Consider the following 24,975-nt stretch of genomic DNA (forward strand, 5'->3'; position numbering starts at 1 on the left):
TGGGGTTTGTGTGTGGGGTGTGTGTGTGTGTGGGGGTTTGTGTATGGGGGTGAGTGTGTGGGGAGTGTGAGGTCAGTGGGGGTGTGTGCGCGCGCGTGACTCATTGCATTTTCCCTGACCTATCTGTCTGTCTGTCTGTCTGTTTGTTTACACCACTTCCTCACATATTTTCTTCCAGGTTCAGAAATGTACATTAACACGTCTCTTTATGTCTAACTAATATATAACACATTACTCATTAATTAGTCTATATTAACTCTTATTGTTCTTATTATTGTTATTATTATTGTTATTATTGTTATATAGTTGATATATTGTTATTTTATATTGTTTTATATATGGGCGTGTTGTGAGCTGCGCCATGTACTGTGTCCAGACGAGCGTGGGGAAGTAGGCGTGTATGGTTGTTGGTGACCGCGCCATGCAGTGTATGTCTAGACGAGCTTAGGGGGGGGCGTGGGACATGAGGAGTCGTGTATGGATGTGTAGGAGACCGCGCCATGCAGTCTGTGTGTCTAGACAGATATGGGAGAGGCGCAGGACGGGAGGAGGCGGCGTGTAGGGGCGTGTAGAGGTCCGCGAAATTAAGAGTATCTCACCTGGCGTGGCGTGGGGAGAGGATGTAGGTAAGAGAGAGGGCGTGTAGGGGAAGGAGGCGGCGTGTATGGGCGTGTAAGAGGGTAGCGCTATGTCTAGACGGGCGTGGGCCACTATGACTCATGCTGCCTGTTGGCTCCTTCATGTCTGAGCCAGCTGGAACACATACAGGAGCCGGATAAAGCATACTTGGGCCGGATAGCGCATACGTAGGTCGGATAGCGCTTACACGAGCCAGGTAGAAAGTACACGGGCCAGATAGAACACACATGGGTCAGGTAGGACATAAATGTGCCAGTTAGAATATGCAGGAGCCATCTGGAGTGTGTAGGAGCCACTTGGAGTGTGTAGGAGCCATCTGGAGTGTGTAGGAGCCATCTGGAGTGTGTAGGAGCCACTTGGAGTGTGTAGGAGCCATCTGGAGTGTGTAGGAGCCATCTGGGTATGGGAGCCACTTGGGTGTGTAGGAGCCACTTGGGTGTGTAGGAGCCACTTGGAGTGTGTAGGAGCCATCTGGAGTGTGTAGGAGCCATCTGGAGTGTGTAGGAGCCATCTGGAGTGTGTAGGAGCCACTTGGAGTGTGTAGGAGCCACTTGGAGTGTTTAGGAGCCACTTGGAGTGTGTAGGAGCCACTTGGAGTGTGTAGGAGCCAGCTGGAGTGTGTAGAAGGCTAGCTGGAGTGTGTAGGAGCCACTTGGGTGTGTAGGAGCCACTTGGAGTGTATAGGAGCCAGCTGGAGTGTGTAGGAGCCACTTGGGTGTGTAGGAGCCAGCTGGGTGTGTAGGAGCCACTTGGGTGTGTAGGAGCCAGCTGGAGTCTGTAGGAGCCAGCTGGGGTGTGTGGAGCCAGCTGGAGTGTATAGGAAGCCAGCTGGAGTATTGTAGGGAGGCCAGCTGGGGTGTGTAGAGAGCCAGCACAGGGTGTGTAGGAGCCAGCTGGGTGTATAGGAAGCCAGCTGGGTGTGTAAAGGGGCCAGCTGGGGGTGTGTAGGGGGCAACTGGGGTGTGTAGGAGCCAGCTGGGGTGTGTGTGAGAGCCAGCTGGGTGTATAGGAGCCAGCTGGGTGTGTAGGAGCCAGCTGGGGTGTGTAGGAGCCAGCTGAGGTGTGTGGAGCCAGCTGGGTGTATAGGAGCCAGCTGGGTGTGTGAGGAGGCCAGCTTCAGGGTGTGTAGGGGGCCAGCTGGGGTGTGTAGGAGCCAGCTGGGGTGTGTGAGCCAGCTGGGGTGTGTGGGAGCCCAGCTGAGGTGTGTAGGATCCCAGCTGGGTGTGTAGGAGCCAGCTGGGTGTATAGGAGCCAGCTGGGGTATGTAGGGGCCAGCTGGGGTGTGCTCAGGGCCAGCTTCCAGGGTGTGTAGGAGCCAGCTGGGGGTGTGTCAAGGCCAGCTGGGGTGTGTAGGAGCCAGCCCGGGGTGTGTAAGGAAGCCAGCGCTACAGGTGTGTAGGGGCCAGCTGGGGTGTGGCAAGAGCCAGCTGAGGTGTGTGGCCAAGGCCAGCAGGTGTGTAGGAAGCCAGCTGGGTGTATAGGAGCCAGCTGGGTGTGTGTAGGGAGCCAGCTGGGGTGTGTAGGGGCCAGCTGGGGTGTGTCAAGAGCCCAGCTGGGGGGTGTAGGAGCTATCTGGGGTGTGTAGGAGCCAGCTGGGATGTGTAGGAGCCAGCTGGGGTGTGTAGGAGCCAGCTGGGGGGTGTAGGAGCTATCTGGGGTGTGTAGGAGCCAGCTGGGATGTGTAGGAGCCAGCTGGGGTGTGTAGGAGCCAGCTGGGGGGTGTAGGAGCTATCTGGGGTGTGTAGGGGCCCACTGGATTATACAAGAGCCAGATGGAGGAGGAAAACATTATGTTTCCGGCCAAGGTGTGGCTGTGTCCTTACCTGACCATCAACAATAAGAAATATGTTTACTTTAGTATGTTACTTTTACTCCACTACTCCACCACCACTCCACTACTAACCCACTCCACCACTCCACTACTAACCCACTCCACCACTTACAGGAGACGAAGTACTGGAGTGGAACGGAAGGTCACTACAGGGTAAGACGTTCGAGGAAGTATACGACATTATCGCTGAGTCCCGCCAGGAGCCTCAGGTGGAGCTGATTGTGTCCCGGCAACTATCTGACGTTGGGAGGCAACCGGCCCGACGACACACACACGCTGGCCTCACGTCTAAAGGTACTGTATGGTAGTTTATACATACATACATACATACATACATACAGTCTCTCTCTTTCAGGGGGATGTATGAGAGAGAGAGAGAGAGAGAGAGAGAGAGAGAATAGTTAATCAGCAAAATTTATAAACCGTCAAAAAATACCCCAAATAAATAAGAAAATACAGATAAAAATAAGTAACTCCTATAACAACATTTTAGACAATATAACACCTGTACGATTTATGGTTAGGTTAGGTTAGGTTAGGTTAGGTTAGGTTAGGTTAGGTTAGGTTAGGTTAGGTTAGGTTAGGTTAGGTTAGGTTATATTTAGGGTTATAGGTTATTAACACAACTAATTTATATATTCCACTTATTAATATAAATCTTGGCTCCAACATGTCGTCAGAATTATATAGAGAATTTACATAAACTGTAAATATTGCCCCTCTCTCTCTCTCTCTCTCTCTCTCTCTCTCTCTCTCTCTCTCTCTCTCTCTCTCTCACTCTCTCTCTCACTTTACCCTCATCTCTCCTGTCTCACTAACACCAGTCAAGCTCTCTAGTGTCTCTCTACCTCCTTCAGCGTCCCCTTCTTCCACATCCTCCTCCTGTAGATGATCCCCTAATCATCGGTCACATTACCTGCTTTACCTGACTAGTTTCTCCCCAGTTAGGCCTACCCGTCCACCCACACCTGCTTCACCGCCTCCGTCATCGTCTAGACTTAAATATACACTGGTCACTTCCTCAGGTGAGCCCTACGACCCAAGGAAACTGCCGGAGCCGGGTCGTGATCGTCGCCCCAGTGTCACCATTACGTCGCCAGGATCCCCAGAAACGTATCGGATACGAACGCACTCGCCCTCCACCATCGGCAAGTTACAGGTGAGTTCCTTCGTCAGGTGGGTCGTCTCGTCAGGTGGGTCGTCTCTTTTCTTCTTCCTGTGTCATAGATGGAGCTCTCTCCCTTTCCCTCCTCCTCCTCTTCTCTGATGGGTATTCCACATCCTCTCGGAAGGCGCCTGTTTCCTTCGTCAGGTAGATCCTCTTCCATTAGGTGGTTTCCCTCCTTTCACCGTCAGATGAATTGTATTTCCTCCGTCAGATGAATCCTTCTTCTGTGTCAGGTACCGTAGGTCAATCCGTTTCTAAGTGTGTGTGTGTGTGTGTGTGTGTGTGTAACAATACTCTCAGGTGGGTACTGGCACTTCGTCAGGATCACCTCACACCACCGTCAGGTAGGTCTTCACTTAGTGGCTCCTCCTTACCCTGGGTCAGATAGTTCCTCTCCCAGACTCAGGTACAGTCTTTCCCTCCTTCAGGTAGGTCCTTCCTCCTTCAGGTAGGTCCTTCCTCCTTCAGGTACGTCCTTTCTCCTTCAGGTACATCCTTCCTCCTTCAGGTACGTCCTCCCTCCTTCAGGTAAGTCCTTCCTCCTTCAGGTAGGTCCTCCCTCCTTCAGGTAGGTCCTCCCTCCTCCAGGTAAGTCCTTCCTCCTTCAGGTAGGTCCTCCCTCCTTCAGGTAGGTCCTTCCTCCTTCAGGTAGGTTCTCCCTTCTTCAGGTAGGTACTCCCTCCTGCAGGTACGTCCTTCCTCCTTCTGGTAGGTCCTCCCTCCTTCAGGTAGGTCCTCCCTCCTTCAGGTAGGTCCTTCCTCCTTCAGGTAGGTCCTCCCTCCTGCAGAGTAGGTCCTTCCTCCCTCAGATAGGTCCTCCCTCCTTCAGTAGGTCCTCCCTCCTTCAGGTAGGTCCTTCCTCCTTCAGGTAGGTCTCCTCCTTCAGGTAGGTCCTTCCTCCTTCAGGTAGGTCCTCCCTCCTTCAGGTAGGTCCTCCCTCCTTCAGGTACGTCCTTCCTCCTTCAGGTAGGTCCTTCCTCCCTCAGGTAGGTCCTCCCTCCCTCAGATAGGTCCTCCCTCCCTCAGATAGGTCCTCCCTCCTTCAGGCAGGTCCTCCCTCCTTCAGGTAGGTCCTTCCTCCTTCAGGTAGGTCCTCCCTCCTTCAGGTAGGTCCTTCCTCCTTCAGGTAGGTCCTCCCTCCTTCAGGTAGGTCCTCCCTCCTTCAGGTAGGTCCTCCCTCCTTCAGGTACGTCCTTCCTCCTTCAGGTAGGTCCTTCCTCCTTCAGGTAGGTCCTCCCTCCCTCAGTTAGGTCCTTCCTCCTTCTGGTAGGTCCTCCCTCCTTCAGGTAGGTCCTCCCTCCTTCAGGTGGATTCAGTTAGTTAGGTCCTTCCTTCGTCAGGAAGGTCCCCCCTTCGTCAGGTAGGTCTATCCTTCGTCAGTTTGGTGCTCCCTTCGTCAGGTAGGTCTATCCTTCGTCAGTTTGGTCCTCCCTTCGTCAGGCAGGTCCTCCCTTCGTCAGGCAGGTCTTCCCTTCGTCAGGTAGGTCTATCCTTCGTCAGTTTGGTCCTCCCTTCGTCAGGCAGGTCCTCCCTTCGTCAGGCAGGTTTTCCCTTCGTCATGTAGGTCTATCCTTTGTCAGTTTGGTCCTCCCTTCAACAGGTAGGTCTTCCCTTCCTCAGGCAGGTCCTCCCTTCGTCAGTTAGGTCTATCCTTTGTCAGTTTGGTCCTCCCTTCGTCAGGTAGGTCCTCCCTTCGTCAGAGTAGGTCCTCCCTTCGTCAGTTAGGTCTATTTTCGTCAGTAGGTCTCCTTCGTCAGGCAGGTCCTCCCTTCGTCAGGTAGATCCTCCCTTCGTCAGTGGGTCCTCCTTCATCAGGTAGGTCCATCTTCGTCAGGGAGGTCCTCTCATCGTCAGGTAGGTCCCATCTTCGTCAGGCAGGTCCTCTCATCGTCAGGTAGGTCCTCCTTCATCAGGAAGGTCCTCTTCGTCAGGAAGGTCCCATCTTCGTCAGGTGGTCCCATCTTCGTCAGGCAGGTCCTCTCATCGTCAGGTAGGTCTCCTTCGTCAGGCAGTTCTCCTTCGTCAGGTAGGTCCCATCTTCATCGGCAGGTCCTCTCATCGTCAGGTAGGTCCTCCCCTCGTCAAGTAGGTCCTCCTTTGTCAGGTAAGATCCTCTTCGTCAGGTAGGTCCCATCTTCGTCAGGCAGGTCCTCCTTCGTCAGATAGGTCCTTCCTTCGTCAGGTAGGTCCTATCTTCGTCAGGCAGTCCTCCTTCGTCAGGCAGGTCCTCCTTCGTCGGTAGGTCTCCTTCGTCAGGTAGGTCCTCCTTTGTCATGTAGGTCCCATTTTTCATCAGGTAGGTTCTATCTTCGTCAGGCAGGTCCCCTTCGTCAGGCAGGTCCTCCTTCGTCAGGCAGGTCCTCCTTCGTCGAGCAGGTCCTCCTTCGTCAGGTAGGTCCTCCTTCATCTGTAGGTCCCATCTTCGTCAGGTAGGTCCCATCTTCGTCAGATAGGTCCATCTTCGTCAGGTAGGTCCTCCCTTCTTCAGGCAGGTCCTCCTTCGTCAGGCAGCCTCCTCGTCGCAGGTCCTCCTTCGTCAGCAGGTCCTCCCTTCGTCAGGCAGGTCCTCCCTTCGTCAGTAGGTCCCATCTTCGTCAGGTAGGTCCCATCTTCGTCAGGTAGGTCCCATCTTCGTCAGGCAGGTCCTCCCTTCGTCAGTAGGTCCCATCTTCGTCAGGCAGGTCCTCTCATCGTTAGGTGGGTCCCATCTTCGTCAGGCAGGTCTCCTTCGTCAGGTAGGTCCTCCTTCGTCAGGTAGGTCCCATCTTCGTCAGGCAGGTCCTCCCATCGTCAGGTAGGTCCTTCCTTCATCAGGTAGGTCTCGTCAGGCAGGTCCTCTCATCGTCAGGCAGGTCGCTCTCATCGTCAAGTAGGTCCTCTCATCGTCAGGTAGATCCTCCTTCGTCAGGTAGGTCCTCCTTCGTCAGGTAGGTCCCCATCTTCGTCAGGCAGGTCCTCTCATCGTCAGGTAGGTCCTTCCTTCATCAGGTAGGTCCCATCTTCGTCAGGTAGGTCCTCTCATCGTCAGGTAGGTCCTCCCTTCATCAGGTAGGTCCTCTCTCGTCAGGTACCCATCTTCGTCAGCAGGTCCTCTCATCGTCAGGTAGGTCCTCCCTTCATCAGGTAGGTCTCGTCAGGCAGGTCCTCTCATCGTCAGGTGGGTCCTCCTTCATCAGGTAGGTCCCCATCGTCAGTGGGCCATCTTCGTCAAGCAGGTCCTCTCATCGTCAGGTAGGTCCTCCCTTCATCAGGTGGGTCTCGTCAGGCAGGTCCTCTCATCGTCAGGTAGGTCCTCCCTTCATCAGGTAGGTCCCATCTTCGTCAGAAGGTGATCCAGATAGATCCTCTTGGGCCAAGTGAATTCCCCTTCTGACAGGTGAGTTTTCCCTCCGTCAGGTAGGTCCTCTCTCCCCGTCAGGTAGGTCCTCTCCCCGTCAGGGAGGCCCTCTCTTCCTGTCAGGTAGGTCCTCTCTTCCCGTCAGGTGGTCCTCTCTCCCCGTCAGGTAGGTCCTCTCCCCCGTCAGGCAGGTCTCTCATCTCGTCAGGTAGGTCCTCTCACTCGTCAGGTAGGTCCTCCCTTTGTCAGGTAGTCCTCTCATCGTCGGTAGGTCTCCTTTGTCAGGTAGGTCCTCCCATCGTCAAGTAGGTCCTCCTTCTCCAGGTAGGTCACTATCTTCGTCAGGCAGGTCCTCCCTTCGTCCAGATAGGTCTCCTTCGTCAGGTAGGTCCTTCCTTCGTCAGGTAGGTCCCATCTTCGTCAGGTAGGTCCCATCTTCGTCGAGTAGGTCCCATCTTCGTCAGGTAGGTCCCATCTTCGTCAGGCAGGTCCTCTCATCGTCAGGTAGGTCCTCCCTTCATCAGGTAGGTCCCATCTTCGTCAGGCAGGTGATCCAGATAGATCCTCTTGGGACAAGTGAATTCCCCTTTCTGACAGGTGAGTTTTCCCCCTCCGTCGGTGGTCCTCTCCATCTCTATCCTTCTAGTGGGTATCTTTACCAAGTCAGATGGGTCCTTTTACTTCGTCAGGTAATTTCTCAGCTTCTGTAGGGCGGGTCCTCTTCTTCGCCTCCTCTGGTAGGTAGGTCTTCATTTTCTTTGCTTTACCAGGAACGTCCTCGGTGTCAAGCAGCCGACCTCCATCCCTAGATCAATCTTCCTTCTCCATCAGGTGGGCCTCCCTATTCCTTAAATAGGTTGTCATTCTTCTTTGTTCTGGGTCTCCGACAGGTAGGCCTTCTCTCCCCGTCAGGTAGGCCTTCTCTTCCCGTCAGGTAGGTCCTCTCTCCCCGTTAGGTAGGTCCTCTCTTCCGTCGGTAGGCCTTCTCTTCCCGTCAGGTAGGTCCTCTCTCTCCCCGTCCAGGTGGTCCTCTCTCCCCGTCAGGTAGGTCCTCTCTTCCCGTCCGTAGGTCCTCTCTCCCCGTCAGGTAGGTCCTCTCCCCGTCAGGTGGGTCCTCTCTCCCCGTCAGGGAGGCCTCTCTCCCCGTCAGGGGGCCTTCTCTCCCCGTCAGGTAGGCCTTCTCCTTCCCGTCAGGTAGGTCCTCTCTCCCCGTTAGTAGGTCCTCTCTCCCGTCAGGTGCCTTCTCTTCCCGTCAGGTAGGTCCTCTCTCCCGTCAGGTAGGTCCTCTCTCCCCGTCAGGTAGGTCTCTCTTCCCGGTCAGGTGGGTCCTCTCTCCCCGTCAGTGGTCCTCTCTCCCGTCAGGTAGGTCCTCTCTCCCCGTCAGGTAGGTCCTCTCTCCCCGTCAGGGCCTTCTCTCTCCGTCCGGTAGGTCCTCTCTCCCCCTCCGGTAGGTCCTCTCTCCCCGTCAGGTAGGTCCTCTCTCCCAGGTAGGTCCTCTCCCCGTAGGTAGGTCCTCTCTCTCCCCGTCAGGTAGGTCTCTCTCCCCGTCAGGTAGGTCCTCTCTCCCGTCAGGTAGGTCCTCTCTCGTCAGGTGGTCCCTCTCTCCCCGTCAGGTAGGTCCTCTCTCCCCGTCAGGTAGGTCCTCTCTCTCCCGTCAGGTAGGTCCTCTCTCTCTCCCAGGTAGGTCCTCTCTCCCCGTCAGGTAGGTCCTCTCCCCCGTCAGGTAGGTCCTCTCTCCCCCGTCAGTAGGTCCTCTCTCCCCGTCAGGTAGGTCCTCTCTCTCCCCGTGGTGGTCCTCTCTCCCCGTCAGGTAGGTCCTCTCTCCCCGTCAGGTAGGTCCTCTCTCCCCGTCAGGTAGGTCCTCTCCCGTCAGGTAGGTCCTCTCTCCCCGTCAGGTAGGTCCTCTCTCCCCGTCCAGGTAGGTCTCTCTCCCCGTCAGGTAGGTCCTCTCTCCCGTCAGGTAGGTCCTCTCTCCCCGTCAGGTAGTCCTCTCTCCCCGTCGATGGTCTCTCTCCCCGTCAGTAGGTCCTCCTCTCCCCGTCAGTAGTCCTCTCTCCCCGTCAGGTAGGTCCTCCTCCCCGTCAGGTAGGTCCTCTCTTCCCGTCAGGTAGGTCCTCTCTTCCTGTCAGGTAAGTCCTCTCTCCCGTCAGGTAGGTCCTCTCTCTCCCGTCAGGTAGGTCCTCTCTTCCGTCAGTGGGTCCTCTCTTCCCGTCAGGTGGTCCTCTCTCCCCTTCAGGTAGGTCCTCTCTCCCGTCAGGTAGGTCCTCTCTCCCCGTCAGGTAGGTCTCTCTCCCGTCAGGTAGGTCCTCTCTCTCCCCGTCAGGTAGGTCCTCTCTCCCCGTCAGGTGGTCCTCTCTTCCTGTCAGGTAGGTCCCTCTCTCCCTTCAGGTAGGTTCTCTCTCCCCCGTCAGGTAGGTCTCTCTCCCCGTCAGGTAGGTCCTCTCTCCCCGTCAGGTGGTCCTCTCTCCCCGTCAGGTGGTCCTCTCTCCCCGTCAGGTAGGTCTCTCTCCCCCGTCAGGTAGGTCCCTCTCCCCGTCAGGTAGGTCCTCTCTCCCCGTCAGGTAGGTCCTCTCTCCCCGTCAGGTAGGTCCTCTCTCCCGTCCAGGTAGGTCCTCTCTCCCCGTGGTGGTCCTCTCTCCCGTCAGGTAGGTCCTCTCTCCCCGTCAGGTAGGTCCTCTTCCCGTCAGGTAGGTCCTCTCTTCCCTGTCAGGTAGTCCTCTCTCCCGTCAGGTAGGTCCTCTCTCCCGTCAGGTAGGTCCTCTCTCTTCCCGTCAGGTAGGTCCTCTCTTCCCGTCAGGTAGGTCCTCTCTCCCCTTCAGGTAGGTCCTTTCTCTCCGTCAGGTAGGTCCTTTCTCTCCGTCAGGTAGGTCCTCTCTCTCCGTCAGGTAGGTCCTCTCTCCCCGTCAGGTAGGTCCTCTCCGTCAGGTAGGTCCTCTCCCCGTCAGGTAGGCTTCTCTCTCCCCCGTCAGGTAGGTCCTCTCTCCCGTCAAGTAGGTCCCTCTCTCCGTCAGGTAGGTCCTCTCTCCCCGTCAGGTAGGTCTCTCCCCGTCAGGTAGGTCCTCTCTCCCCGTCAGGTAGCCTTCTCTCCGTCAGGTAGTTCTCTCCCCGTCGGTAGGTCCTCTCTCTCCGTCAGGTAGGTCCTCTCCCGTCAAGTGGTCCTCTCTCCCTTCAGGTAGGTCCTCTCTCCCCGTCAGGTAGGCCTTCTCTCCCCGTCAGGTAGGTCCTCTCTCCCCGTCAGGTAGGTCCTCTCTCCCCGTCAGGTAGGTCCTCTCTCCCCGTCAGGTAGGTCCTCTCTCCCCGTCAGGTAGGTCCTCTCCCCCGTCAGGTAGGTCCTCTCTCCCCTTCAGGTAGGTCCTCTCTCCCGTCAGGTGGTCCTCGTCAGGTAGGTCCTCTCTCCCGTCAGGTAGGTCCTCTCCCCCGTCAGGTAGGTCCTCTCCCCGTCAGGTAGGTCCTCTTTCCTCGTCAGGTGGCCTTCTCCCGTCAGGTAGGTCCTCTCTCTCCGTCAGGTAGGTCCTCTCTCCCGTCAGGTAGGCCTTCTCTCTCCGTCAGGTAGGTTCTCTCCCGTCAGGTAGTCCTCTCTCCCCGTCAGGTGGGTCCTCTCCCCGTCAGTGGGTCCCTCTCTCCCCGTCAGGTAGGCCTTCTCTCCGTCAGGTAGGTCCTCTCTCTCCCCGTCAGGTAGGTCCCTCTCTCCCCGTCAGGTAGGTCTCTCTCTCCGTCAGGTAGGTCTCTCTCCCCTCAGGTAGGTCCTCTCTCCCCGTCAGGTAGGTCCCTCTCTCTCCGTCAGTGGTCCTCTCTCTCCGTCAGGTAGGTCCTCTCTCCCCGTCAGGTAGGTCCTCTCTCCCCGTCAGGTAGGTCCTCTTTCCTCGTCAGGTAGGCCTTCTCTCCGTCAGGTAGGTCCTCTCTCCCCGTCAGGTAGGCCTTCTCTCTCTCCGTCAGGTAGGTCCCTCTCCGTCAGGTAGGTCCTCTCCCCGTCAGGTAGGTCCTCTCTCCCCGTCAGGTAGGTCCTCTCTCCCCGTCAGGTAGGTCCTCTCTCCCCGTCAGGTGGTCCTTCTCCCCCGTCAGGTAGGTCCTCTCTCTCCCCCGTCAGTGGGTCCTCTCTCCCGTCAGGTGGTCCTCCTCTCCCTTCAGGTAGGTCCTCTCTCCCCGTCAGGTAGGTCCTCTCTCTCCGTCAGGTGGGTCCTCTTTTCCCCCGTCAGGTAGGTCCTCTCTCCCCGTCAGGTAGGTCCTCTCTCCCGTCAGGTAGGTCCTCTCTCCCCGTCAGGTGGGTCTCTTTCCTCGTCAGTAGGCCTTCTCCCCGTCAGGTAGGTCCTCTTTCCTCGTCAGGTAGGTCCTCTTTCCTCTCCAGGTGCCTTCTCCCTTCAGTAGGTCCTCTTTCCTCCGTCAGGTAGGTCTCTCTCCCGTCAGGTAGGTCCTCTCTCCCGTCAGGTAGGTCCTCTTTCCCGTCAGGTAGGTCCTCTCTCCCCGTCAGGTAGGTCCTCTCTCCCGTCAGGTAGGTCCTCTCTCCCCGTCAGGTAGGTCCTCTTTCCTCGTCAGGTAGGTCCTCTCTCCCCGTCAGGTAGGTCCTCTCTCCCCGTCGGTAGGTCCTCTTTCCTCGTCAGGTAGGCCTTCTCCCGTCAGGTAGGTCCTCTTTCCTCGTCAGGTAGGTCCTCTCTCCCCGTCAGGTGGGTCCTCTCTCCCGTGGTAGGTCCTCTCTCCCCGTCAGGTAGGTCCTCTCTCCGTCAGGTAGGTCCTCTCTCCCCGTCAGGTAGGCCTTCTCTCCCGTCAGGTAGGTCCTCTCTCCCCGTCAGGTGGGTCCTCTCTCCCGTCAGGTAGGTCCTCTCTCTCTCTCCGTCAGGTAGGTCCTCTTTCCCCGTCAGGTAGGTCCTCCTCTCCCCGTCAGGTAGGTCCTCTCCCCGTCAGGTAGGTCCTCTCTCCCCGTCAGGTAGGTCCTCTCTCCCGTCAGGTAGGTCCTCTCTCCCCGTCAGGTAGGTCCTCTCTCCCCGTCAGGTGGTCCTCTCTCCCCTTCAGGTAGGTCCTCTCTCCCCGTAGGTAGGTCCTCTCTCTCCGTCAGTGGGTCCTCTTTCCCCGTCAGTAGGTCCTCTCTCCCGTCAGGTAGGTCCTCTCTCCCGTCAGGTAGGTCCTCTCTCCCGTCAGGTAGGTCCTCTCTCTCTCCCCGTCAGGTGGGTCTCTCTCCCGTCAGGTAGGTCCTCTCTCCCCGTCAGGTGGTCCTCTTTCCTCGTCAGGTAGGCCTTCTCCCGTCAGGTAGGCCTTCTCTCTCCTCCGTCAGGTAGGTCCTCTCTCCCCGTCAGGTAGGTCCTCTCTCCCGTCCAGGTCCTCTCTCCCGTCAGGTAGTCCTCTCTCCCCGTCAGGTAGGTCCTCTCTCTCCCCGTCAGGTAGGCCTTCTCCCGTCAGGTAGGCCTTCTCTCCGTCAGGTAGGTCCTCTCTCCCCGTCAGGTAGTTCCTCTCCCCCGTCAGGTAGGCCTTCTCTCCCCGTCAGGTAAGTCCTCTCTCCCGTCAGGTAGGTCCTCTCTCCCCGTCAGGTAGGTCATCTCTCCCCGTCAGGTAGGTCCTCTCCCGTCAGGTAGGTCCTCTTTCCCGTCAGGTAGGCCTTCTCTCCCCGTCAGGTAGGCCTTCTCTCTCCCGTCAGTAGGTCCTCTCTCCCGTCAGGTAGGTCCTCTCTCCCCGTCAGGTAGCCTTCTCTCCCCGTCAGGGAGGCCCTCTCTCCCTCAGGTAAGTCCTCTCCCGTCAGGTAGGTCCTCTCTCTCTCCCCGTCAGGTAGGTCCTCTCCCCGTCAGGTAGGCCTTCTCTCCCGTCTGGTCTCGTCAGGTAGGTCCTCTTTCCCCGTCAGGTAGCCTCTCTCTCCGTCAGGTAGGTCCTCTCTCCCGTCAGGTAGGTCCTCTCTCCGTCAGGTAGGTCCTCTTCCCCAGGTAGGCCTTCTCTCTGGGTAGGTCCTCTCTCTCCGTCAGGTAGGTCCTCTCTCCCGTCAGGTAGGTCCTCTCTCCGTCAGGTAGGTCCTCTCTCTCCGTCAGGTGGTCCCTCTCTCCCGTCAGGTAGGCTCCTCTCTCCGTCAGTAGGTCCTCTCTCTCCGTCAGGTAGGTCCTCTCTCTCCCCGTCAGGTAGGTCCTCTCCTTGAGTAGGTCTCTCTCCCGTCAGGTAGGTCTCTCTCCGTCCAGGTAGGTCCTCTCTCCCCGTCAGGTAGGTCCTCTCCGTCAGGTAAGTCCTCTCTCCCCGTCAGGTAGGTCCTCTCTCCGTCAGGTAGGTCCTCTCTCTCCCCATCAGGTGGTCCTCTCTCCCGCCAGGTAGGTCCTCTCTCTCCGTCAGGTGAGTCCTCTCCCGTCAGGTAGGTCCTCTCTCCCCGTCAGGTAGGTCCTCTCTCCCGTCAGGTAGGTCCTCTCTCCCGCCAGGTAGGTCCTCTCTCCGTCAGGTAAGTCCTCTCTCCCGTGGTAGGTCCTCTCTCTCCCCCGCCAGGTAGGTCCTCTCTCCCGTCAGGTAGGTCCTCTCCCGTCAGTGGGTCTCTCTCCCCGTCAGGTAGGTCCTCTCTCTCCCCGCCAGGTAGGTCTCTCTCCGTCAGGTAAGTCCCTCTCTCCCCCGTCAGGTAGGTCCTCTCTCCCCGTCAGGTAGGTCTCTCTCCCCGCCAGTGGGTCCTCTCTCCCCGTCAGGTAAGTCCTCTCTCCCCGTCAGGTAGGTCCTCTCTCCCGTCAGGTAGGTCCTCTCTCCGTCAGGTAGTCCTCTCTCCCGTCAGGTAGGTCCTCTCTCCCCGTCAGGTAGGTCCTCTCTCCCGCCAGGTAGGTCCTCTCTCCGTCAGTGGTCCTCTTTCCCCGTCAGGAGGCCTTCTCTCTCCGTCAGGTAGGTCCTCTCTCTCCGTCAGGTAGGCCTTCTCTCCCCGTCAGGTAGGCCTTCTCTCTCCGTCAGGTAGGTCCTCTCTCTCCCTCAGGTGGTCAGGTTTTCATTGCTGACATCTTTGTATGTAATTAAGGTGAAACAGTAAGATTATTTATTTCTGTCATTATCACCTAGAGGTAAAGTTAAGTGAAGGCTCTTTGATAAACAAGATTTTTATTTGTTGACACGCCCAGCAGAAGATAAGTGTCTTTATTGATCTTTATTTATTGATAACTAGTTTATGTACTAACCTATAATATATGTAATATCATAATTGTTGAAGCGTAGTAATACATTATAATATCAACATAGCTGTGACCCAATTTTAGACGACAGTAAATTGTATGTGACGTTTTTGTATGTTGTTGGTAAAGGATAATAAACAATTAACGCATATTAAAAAACATAATTTTTTTCAGAGTCGAGGAATAAAACAAAAATAAAATAGCTATTGTAGTTGAGGAATAATACTTGAGATAGAGACGGACATATTTTTTAGCAGTTACCCCTCCTCCTCCTCCCTAACACACTGACATAGAAAACCATTTTTTAGGGGAACTACTGAATTTGCGGCATTATTTCTTTCACTTCGGGGACGCCACTTTTAATATTTTATTTGACCAACAGCTCAGAGAGGACCCCGTACATAAGGGGTTAAAGGTACTAAACATTACAATAGAAAAATGTTTAAGAATTCGAACATTGTGGGAAAACTTATTATTTTTTATACTTTATGAAGTTAAAACTTTTGATAAATAAACATATATAGACCTACTGTATATCACAAATGAAATCTTATAAAAAGTCAATCTTGTATTGTTCGTGTTGTATAATAAATAGAATAAATAACATACAATAACAATACAATAATACAATAAAATAATCGCAAAACAAAAAAAACCCAAACTATAAAACAAAGAAACATTCTACAAATCCCACTAACGTTTATTTCCTTCCCACAACAGCTTAAGTTATGGTTCGAGCCGATAAACCAACAGCTCGTGGTGACGATAGTGAGCGCTGTCGACCTCCCGCCTCGGTCAACTGGAACTTCGAGGAACCCTTATGCGAAGATGTTTCTCTTGCCTGATAGAAGGTGAGAGGGGTGATGGTGGATGGTAGGAGAGGGTGTGAAGAGGGTAGAGGTGGGGGATGAGGAGGGTGGGAGAAGAGGTGAACAGAGGATGGTAGGAGAGGGAAGAAAGGAGGTAGGAAAGTGGGTGATGGAGAGCCGGGATAGAGGGTGATGGAGAGCCGGGATGGGGGTGATGGGACAGTGTTGGTGATGGTGGAGAAGATGTGGTGTCTGTAATGATAGTGACACCAGCACCATTAAGAACAATATGGTGAAGTTGTTGCACCATTAAAACTCATGGTAATGGATGAGTCAGGGGAGGAATATTGCCTCAGGACACACACACTGCTATAGGCCTGGCCAGCGCCTTATTGGTCCTATTTATAAAGAAAGTGTTGAATAGTTTGTTTCATGATCCATATTTAGTGAGCAAAGACATGCTGAAGAATCTCATTTAACGGACCCTCGATATTACGGACTTTCATCTCTATATAGTCCGTTATATGGAGGTTCCACGTCCAATGGACCCTCGATATTACGGATTTTTATCTCTATAGTCCGTTATATGGAGGTTCCACATTTAACGGACCCTCGATATAACGGACATTCCTCTCCATATACAAGTAGTCCCTAAATAAAATATAAGATCACTGACACTTTCCTTCCTTCCTTCCTTCCTTCCTTCCTTCCTTCCTCTTATCAACAATCAATAACACCTCTCCTTCCTTCCTTCCTTCCTCTTATCAACAATCAATAACACCTCTCTTCCTTCCTTCCTTCCTTCCTCTTATCAACAATCAATAACACCTCTCCTTCCTTCCTTCCTTCCTCCTTCCTTCCTTCCTCCCTCTCCTATTATCAACATCACTAACACCTCTCCTTCCTTCCTTCCTTCCTTCCTATCTCCTTCCTTCCTTCCTTCCATCTTATCATCAATTACTAACACCACTCCTTCCTTCCTTCCTTCCTTCCTCCCTTCCTTCCTCCTTATTATCAACAATCACTAACACCACTCCTTCCTTCCTTCCTTCCATCTTATCATCAATTACTAACACCACTCCTTCCTTCCTCTTATCAGCGAGAAGTCTAAACGCAGAACGAAGGCCATAGCGAACAGCCTTGATCCACGGTGGAACCAAACCTTCGTCTACAGTCCACTACGACGGGCCGAGCTCAAGTCCCGCTCCCTAGAGATCACCGTCTGGGACTACGACAGATATGGGGCTAATGATTTCTTAGGAGAGGTAAGTACAGTCCTTATTATCTTAGGCTACGTTGAAGAGACTCGGCTGGATCCTGTTAGTAATATTTGATTTGGGGAGGTGATGTTTTTAGATTCTGGAGGTGGGGTGGGGTGGGGTGAGGTGGTGGGAGTGGGGTGGTTGGTGCCGGTTGAGTGGGGGTGGGTTGGATTTGGGTGGGGTTAGGTTATTCTGAAGGTATTATTTATTTATATTATTGTTTGTTATTCATGAAGGTAGGGATAGGGTTTCTGAATGTTATGTGTGTGTGGAAGCTTATTCATTTTTAGAGTGGTTTAATTATCAGAGGTAGATATAGTCATTCATGGTGGTGGTAAAGGTAATATCATTCACTGGTGTTACTCCTGGAGGTAAATTTTTCCATTTGTGTTATTGTAATCTCCCGCCATTCTCTGATGTGGTTGATAATGGTAAGTATTTCAGCACAGTTTGTCTTATTTTGGTGTGAACTTTGTGAGAAATTGGTGTGAACTTTATACGGTGCACAGAATTATACAATTATATGTATGAATACCTGTTATTGTATGTATCCCATATAAGCGGACTGATTACTCATAAACCCATGTGACCAAGATACATTGTTTGGATGTGTGACAAGTACCCACACATACGCCCTCTCGGAGTCTCATAGCTAAGGTGAGAACACATCTAAACTACTACATTTAAAGTGCCAATAGAAAGTTATGATATATGGTGTCGAAGATGCACTGTGACTATGCCTTCAGTAGATACGTTATCATTATTTAAGGGTTGAGTTACCGTGTGGGCTTTTGACAGTACTGCCCCGCGCCTGTGTGGTATAAGTGGACTTTTAAGTGTATCACAGCGAGTAAACTCCTTTAAAAAGGCGAATTGGAACTGTGTCGTAGAGAGAGAAGTGAAGACCTAACCTAACCTAACCTAATTTCTCCTGTGACCTTGGCGAGTAGAGAGAGGGAGAGAGAGGAGGGAATTGATAAAAGGATGACATCAGGGGGAGGCAGAAGGTGACAGGGGTAAGAGACGATGAAAAAAGAGACAATAAACAATTAAAAAGAGAAGATCTGTACAGCTGGTTACAAGTAGTAGTAAGGGTGATGCCACATCGAGAACTTCACCACCACAGGCAGAAGTCAAGCAAACATTCGCCTACTATGATGAAGTAACTGCCAGTGCAAGCAGGAGGCGGGCGATAGAGTAGAAAAGGTCATTATTTATTCCTGTTGAATAATGAAATAAAACAAATCCTGTTTTTTCTATATCAAGTTTGTCTTCAGAAATATGGAAGAATATTTCTTAATTTATCTACATTCTTATAGTAAATTACTTATAATTATACATTTATAATCCAGTAAGTTATAAAATTAATCTATATAACAAGCTTTACAACCTCCATAAACTGACGAAAATGTAATAATAATATATATATATATATAATTAATTTACTTTGGTTATTCCTACGTTTTGTGGTATGGGGTTCGTTTTCTATGAGGGAGCGGCTCAGTAATGAAACTCTACGGATAAAGCTTGCCACGTTTCACTTACTAATGCCGTATTACTCATTATTCTACAACATAATGCCTTTTTTTTAATTGCCTTCATATTTGAGATTAGTTATTAATTTTTTATATTGTTTTTAGTTGTATAATAAAGTATGTTTGAGATGTATTAGATTATTATATTTATTTTGGTGTCGGGAAGGAGAATTACTTAATTATATTCTAGGTTTTTTCAGTGATATAAGGGAATATTTTTTCTTTCTTTTTTTATGAGGTTAGGTTAGGTTAGGCTCATAATCTGCTCAAGAAATATGACGTCACGACCTCCAACCAATTAAAGGCTGGCTGACAACGCTCTCCAATCTTATGTATGCACAGTACGTACATTCCTGTGTCTGTATATACCTTCATACATGCATGTACACATATGCTGTATAACACTACACGCTCATATACATCTATGTGCACCAATATACCTAAGTGCTCATGAGTATACGTGGTCGTATACCTGTATATATCAACACCCGGACATAAACACCTATACATACCTATACGTCCCATCTCATGCGATATACACAGCTATGTATGAATGACGGGCCAGCAGGCGTCTGGTGGAGCCTTAACACGGTGCTACTTTGCTGGGAGGAAGTCAGCCCCCCCTCTCTCTCCCTCTCTTTCTTCACCCCCCTCCTCCCGTCACACCTCCTCTCACCTGAACAACACCCTCTTCGTCACCTCCTAATAACGCGTCGTTGTCCTTGCTGGCTATCCGCAAAACCACTATAGAAAAGCTAACGGGAGAGGAAAAAATATCAATAAATTAGTTGGATGGTATGAGGCGTGTGGCAACCCTAGTGCAGCGTTGAGGGTCTAGCCGGCTTCCCGTGCTTCAGTAGTAGCGGGACCTCCACGGGGTGTGCACCTAGCATCCCGGGGTACAAGTTGTAGCCCACGCCTTTGCTCTACTTGCGCGCCCACGCCATCCCCACCATGATGAGATCCAATGTGACGAATAACAGCCCGGACAGATAGCGAAATAACTGATCTTAGTGATGTGAAAGGGGACAGAAAATGGGCCCAGTGAGGTAGAGAGGACCCACGCACTCACTCGCCAGGGACTTAGCGTTTTAAAGATTTTTTGTATGATGGTGGTAGGGCGGCTGAAGCTCCTGCCCCGCACTCTCTGTTCTCCTGGTCTCCGCAACTCTGATATTAACCTCTTCCTGCCTCGGGCTCTCGTGTCAATGTGATTTATTAATATTTCTGTGAACCGTGAACTTTAAAAACAAAAATCAGGATTTATAGAGACTGTGGTGAAGTAGTGTGTGTGTGTGTGTGTGTGCAGTTTGGGGTTAGAAATGCGGACAGCAGTGGTGGTGGTGGGAGGTGGTGTTGTGTGATGGTGACGCAGTGAAGGCTTCAAGCTGTACGTAATACTACTCGGGCCCACACGACAATACTATCACCACTACTAATACTACTACTACTACTACTCTGTTTACATTGATTTCTGGTGGTGACGTGAGACTTGTGTTATGTTCGTGGGGTAGATAACAACATAAGATCACCATATATATTTTCTTACTTAACGTGGGTTAAAAATGTTCACTAATTCTGACCAGTATGAGACACGTTAGCTGTATAACATTTGATACACGTTAAATAAACATTTAATCAACATTCGTATATATATATATATTTGTCGATTAAATAAATAAATACATTATACAAGAGGGAGGTAAACTTTTAATAATGGAAAACAGAAAATTCACAACAATATGTAAATTCTGATATCCACTAAAGGTTGAACTCCATTTGTTGATGTGACTGTGTGAATGTCATGGTAGGGGTGAACCTCGTCTATATCAGGGGGTGGGGGGTCCTTAAGGGGGTGTAAGGGGAGTTTGGGGGTGAGCTAGTGAGGGTTGGGGTAGGTGAGGAGAGGTTAAGTCGATGCCACTTTATTGAACCCCCCCAAAACCGTGTCTTAACCTAACCTAACTTAACCCTGATTTAGTGCCGTGTTTAGTTGATGTAGAAGCTTATAGTGATTGGCGTTCTGTACCATGAGATTAATCTGATGGTGGTATTTTGTCCGGTACGAATTATTTTGTCCAGTGGGGAATTATCCAGTTGAATTTTGTCCAGTGGAAAATTTTGTCCACTAGAGAATTATTGAGTAGAATTTTTTCCTAGCAATATGGCTCGGTGTGTGTGTGCCCCTAAATGCCCTCCCGAATACTATTATTTTCTCCAATATATTTGTGAATTTTCTCAAAACATCTTTACATATTGTTTGATATTTTAGAAGCATTATATTATCTTTTATAACTGTGAGGCCTTGTGTAGATATTAAACCGTGTATTATGTCTTAAGAATAATTAATGAGGTTAATACAGTGTAAGCTTCGAGCACACACTACCTATGACAGCTGGTGGGTGACTGACTACACTTGCCTCGTTACGTCACCCCTAGACCATGATTCGTCCAGTTAATTAAAGAATAAATAGATTTTTATTCATGATTTATTACCATTGACGTAATTGTTCTTCACTTATGCAAATTTGTTATTTACTTAATGCATTTTTGTTTTGGTTTTCTTGAACGTAAATTGGAATTATTAGATTTTGTTTTAAAGGATTTTGGCAGCTTTTCAATTCCCCTCTTAGCTGACGTCACGCGAGGTACTTTTCACTCGTTTAATTTAAGAGAAATGATCCCTTAACTGTTGTACTGTAGAGGCGACCCCTTAACAGTGTACAGTTAGGGTTCATATTTAACTATACAAAAAGGTTAACATTCCAGGAAGTTAACAATGGTCTGGCATCTTTCATATGTTTTCCTAACTCACCTAAAGTAAACCTAACCTAACCTAACCTTAACCTAACCTAACCTAACCTAACCTAACCCCTCACACTCGGACGATACACACACACACACTACACACACACTACACACTACACACACACACACACACTACACACACTACACACACACACACACTACACACACACACACTACACACACACACACACACACACACACACACACCACTTTCGTTTATAATGTAAATAAAAATAGACAAATTACATAAGAATTCGCAATATTAGTATAAGTTAGGGTGTGTGTGTGTGTGTGTGTGTGTGTGTGTGTGGTGTGTGTGTGTGTGTGTGTAGTGTGTGTGTGTGTGTGTGTGTGTGTGTGTGTGTGTGTGTGTGTGTGTGTGTGTGTGTGTGTGTGTGTGTGTGTGTGTGTGTGTGTGTAGTGTGTGTGTATGTGTATAGTGTGTGTGTGTGTGTATAGTGTGTGTGTGTGTGTGTGTGTGTGTAGTGTATTGTTGTAGTGTGTGTGTGTGTGTGTGTGTGGTGTGTGTGTGTGTGTGTGTGGTGTGTGTGTGTGTGTGTGTGTGTGTGTGTGTGTCGCTGAATTTAATTTAACGAACGGAATAAAAAACGTGAGATATTGTTTAACGAACTTTGGTCTTCGTTCTATCGTGTTCATTAAACTTTCTAAACTTTCTTAATACGAAAGTTTTAGAGCATCTTATCAGCAAATTAGAAAGTTCCATAGAGTAAATTATTAAGTTCCATAGAGTAAATTATTAAGTTCCATAGAGCATATTGAACAAATAGACAGACCTAATCCCAAAGTTCCAGGAGAATAATTTAGAACTTATATGTTTAAGTTTCATGAAGTTTATTCTAAAGTTCCACCACCTCTTTCTATAGCTCATAACAGCAGCAGGTGAGCTGACCAGGTGTGAGTTATTAACACTAGTTACCTCAGGTGCGTAGTTAGCCCAGGTGTGTGTGTGTGTGTGTGTGTGTGTGTGTGTGTGTTTACATTGGTATCAGTGTTTGTCATTTACATAGGTTAACGCTACAGATAAAATGGTGTTTGACATATTTACAAAGGTACCTATGTGTTTACATTGGTACCTGTATAAGATAATCCTTTTCCCTCACCTCTATATCTCCCCTCACCCCCCTCATCTCCCCTCACCCCCCTCACCTCCCACCTCCCCTCTCTTCCCTATCCCCCCTCACCCCCTATCTCATCTCACACTCCCACCTCCCCTCTCTCACCTATCACCCCTCCCCCCCCACCCCTTAGTTCTGCAGCCTATGCTAATCTCCCTCCCAAATTAGGATTCTTTAGCAGTGGTTATGTTCTTGCGCTTATGAGGGAGGAGTCCTGCAGTCACCCTCTCTCTACCCTCCCCCCTCTACCCTCCCCCTCTACCCCTCCCCTCTACCCTCCTCTCCTACCCTCCCCACCTCTACCCTCCCCTCCTCTACCCTCCCCTCCTCTACCCCTCCCTCCTCTACCCCTCCCCCTCCCCTCTACCCTCCCTCCTCCACCCCTCCCCCTCCCTCCACCTCCCCTCATCTACCCTCCCCTCTCCCCTCCCCTCCTCTACCCTCCCCTTCTCCACCCTCCCCCCTCCTCTACCCTCCCCTCCTCTACACCCCTCCCCTCCCTACCCCTCCCCTCCCTCTACCCTCCCCTCTCAGCCTCCCCTATCTACCCTCTCCTCCTCTACCCTCCCTCCTCTACCCTCCCCTCAGCCACCCTCCCCTCATCCACCCTCCCCTCATCTACCCTCCCCTCATCCACCCTCCCCTCTAATCCACCCTCCCCTCTGATACCTCTCCCCAAATATAACCTACCCCCAACTACACTCTAAAAATACCCTCATTGCAACCAAAAATACCCACACCAACTTTACCTACCCACCCAGTCAATCCACTCTCCCTCCCACTCCACCCTCCCACTCACCACACCCTCCCACTCACCACACCCTCCCACTCACCACACCCTCCCTCCCACACGTAACAGAACATAACCAACTTCCTTGTGTATCCCAAATATTCCCGTAAATTATCCCCAAAAATAAACAATAAAGACGAAAAAATAATAATAGGAAACAAAATAAAAATAAACGAAAAACAATAAAAGAAAAACAAAATACAAACAGAAAAAACAAAAAGAAAAATCACCAAGGAATATTTACATTATATATACGTTAATAATAGAGCAATATTTAGACCCATAGACGAAATAATATGAAAAAATAACCCCCCAAAAAGACAAATCTGAGGTGTTTAAGTAAATAGCTTCCATTAAATTATCTAACCTCACCCTCGAGTTGCCATTGAGTTTCGTTCAGTTACCACAAGTTTACGCTCATGGGGAAAGACGAGAGGTTGTGGCAGGCGTAGGTGTTTACGCGGTACGCTAAACTTAGGGGGATTTTGTGATGTTTTTTGGGATTTTGTGATGTTTTTAGGGATTTTGTGATGTTTTTAGGGATTTTGTGATGTTTTTAGGGATTTTGTTGTGATGTTTTTAGGATTTTGTTGTGATGTTTTTAGGGATTTGTGATGTTTTTAGGATTTTGTTGTGATGTTTTAGGGATTTTGTGATGTTTTTAGGGATTTTGTTGTGATGTTTTTAGGGATTTTGTTGTGATGTTTTTAGGGATTTTGTGATGTTTTTAGGATTTTGTTGTGATGTTTTTAGGGATTTTGTGATGTTTTAGGGATTTTGTTGTGATGTTTTTAGGATTTTGTTGTGATGTTTTTAGGGATTTTGTGATGTTTTTAGGGATTTTGTGATGTTTTTAGGGATTTTGTGATGTTTTTAGGATTTTGTTGTGATGTTTTTAGGGATTTTGTGATGTTTTAGGGATTTTGTTGTGATGTTTTTAGGGATTTTGGTGTGATGTTTTAGGGAATTTGTTGTGATGTTTTAGGGAGTAATGTTAGCCACTAGGGATGTTTATCGTCCCTGTGATGTTTTAAGGGATGATAGAGGCATTAGTTGGTGGGTAATGTGCTGGGTGGAATGGCAGGGAAATTTTTTATGGTAGAGAATTTTTTTTTCACTGGTTTAGGGAAATTTCTTGTACCTCTACTAAATAACGGGAGAAATTTTGTGGTTGTATGGTTGTGTGGTGGATGTGTTTGTCACTCATTAGCCCCGTCACTCGCCAATCTTCCCCCGTCACTCACCAACTTCGTCACTTACCAACCCCGTCACTCGTATTAAAAACAAAAGCGAAAGCAAAAAGAAAATTCCTCGAAAAATAGATAAAATAATTCTCTTAATTCGTCTTGCCAGTTTTAGAGAGAGAGAGAAAGAAGTAGAGAAAAGGGTGAGAGAAAAGACAGAAAAAGGGAGAAAAGTGAGAGAAAGGGAGAGAGAAAAGACGGAAAAAGGGAGAAAATTGAGAGAAAGTGAGAGAAAAAAGACGGAAAAGGGAGAAAATTGAGAGAAAGAGAGAGAGAAAAGACGGAAAAGGTAGAAAATTGAGAGAAAGAGAGAGAAAAAAAGATAGTTGTTCACTCTGGGGACCCATGAGGTGAGAGGAATTTTATGCCATGGTCATCCACCTACCTTTAACCCCGTCGCTACCACCACCACCACACTCCCATGAGCCACACCCACACCACGCCCGCGAGGAGCCACGCCCACACGCCCATGAGAGGCAAGCATGGTAGAGAACTGCAGCGGGCCGCCCAGTCGTGAGCTAGATCCGCCCACCATGCCCACCCACTCCGGCAGACAGCAGTACTATCTGGGCAAATACCTTCTACAGCGGACTGCCTCCAAGAGAAAGGTATACAGTGACTTCCTTCCTTCCTTCCTTCGTGCAGCCTCTTCCTCCCCTCCCCCACTTCCTTCCTTCCTTCCTCCTTCACATTTACTCCACTTACAACTCCAGGTATTTGTAATTAACTCCATTGTATCTTTTTAATCACACTAACTCACACTACCTCGCTGGGTCACCTAACAAGTGTCTAATATTTATGTTATTGTGTTAGTTGTAGGAGGGAGGAGAAGGAGGGAAGAGGAGGAAGGGAAAGAAGGAGGAGGGGAAAAGCAGGAAATAAAGAAGGAAACGAAGAAGGAGGAGGAGGAGGAGGAGGGAGGGAGGGAAAGAAGGAAGGAAGAGGAGAAGGAGGGTATTGGAGCCTAGAGTAACGTAATATAGGGTGATGCAGTCATGAGGGTGAGAGATGGAGGAAGAATGAAGATGGAGGGAGGAGATAAGTTTATGGTGATGGAGGGAGGGAGTGTTGGGGGAGAAGAGAGTAATGTAGTGGAGTCTATGTTTGTGTTGGGGAGAGGGGTGAGGGAGAGAAGAGTGAGGGAGAGGAGTGAGGGAGAGAGGGGTGAGGGAGAGAAGAGTGAGGGAGAGAGAGGGTGAGGGAGTGAGCATTAAGATGGTAGCCCCTCCTCAAGAAGCCCAGATGGAAGTTTGACCTTAAGACCGTGTCAAAGGTCAGAGGTCATGAGAAAAGATTTGCCTCACAGTTCA

General features: G+C 50.5%; 1 protein-coding gene across 1 annotated transcript in view; it reads left to right on the plus strand.

The window, feature by feature from the left end:
* Window positions 1-24,975, plus strand: part of LOC121870289 — a 145,421-nt gene that overhangs the window by 37,321 nt on the left and 83,125 nt on the right. Inside the window, exons 5-8 of the mRNA XM_042372083.1 lie at window positions 2,585-2,764; window positions 3,496-3,629; window positions 14,802-14,932; window positions 15,990-16,155. Coding sequence (XP_042228017.1) covers window positions 2,585-2,764; window positions 3,496-3,629; window positions 14,802-14,932; window positions 15,990-16,155 — 611 coding nt within the window. The remainder of the gene's footprint in view (window positions 1-2,584; window positions 2,765-3,495; window positions 3,630-14,801; window positions 14,933-15,989; window positions 16,156-24,975) is intronic.

The sequence above is a fragment of the Homarus americanus genome, unplaced genomic scaffold, assembly GCF_018991925.1.
Source record: "Homarus americanus isolate GMGI-L3 unplaced genomic scaffold, GMGI_Hamer_2.0 scaffold32583, whole genome shotgun sequence".
Taxonomy (NCBI): domain Eukaryota; kingdom Metazoa; phylum Arthropoda; class Malacostraca; order Decapoda; family Nephropidae; genus Homarus; species Homarus americanus.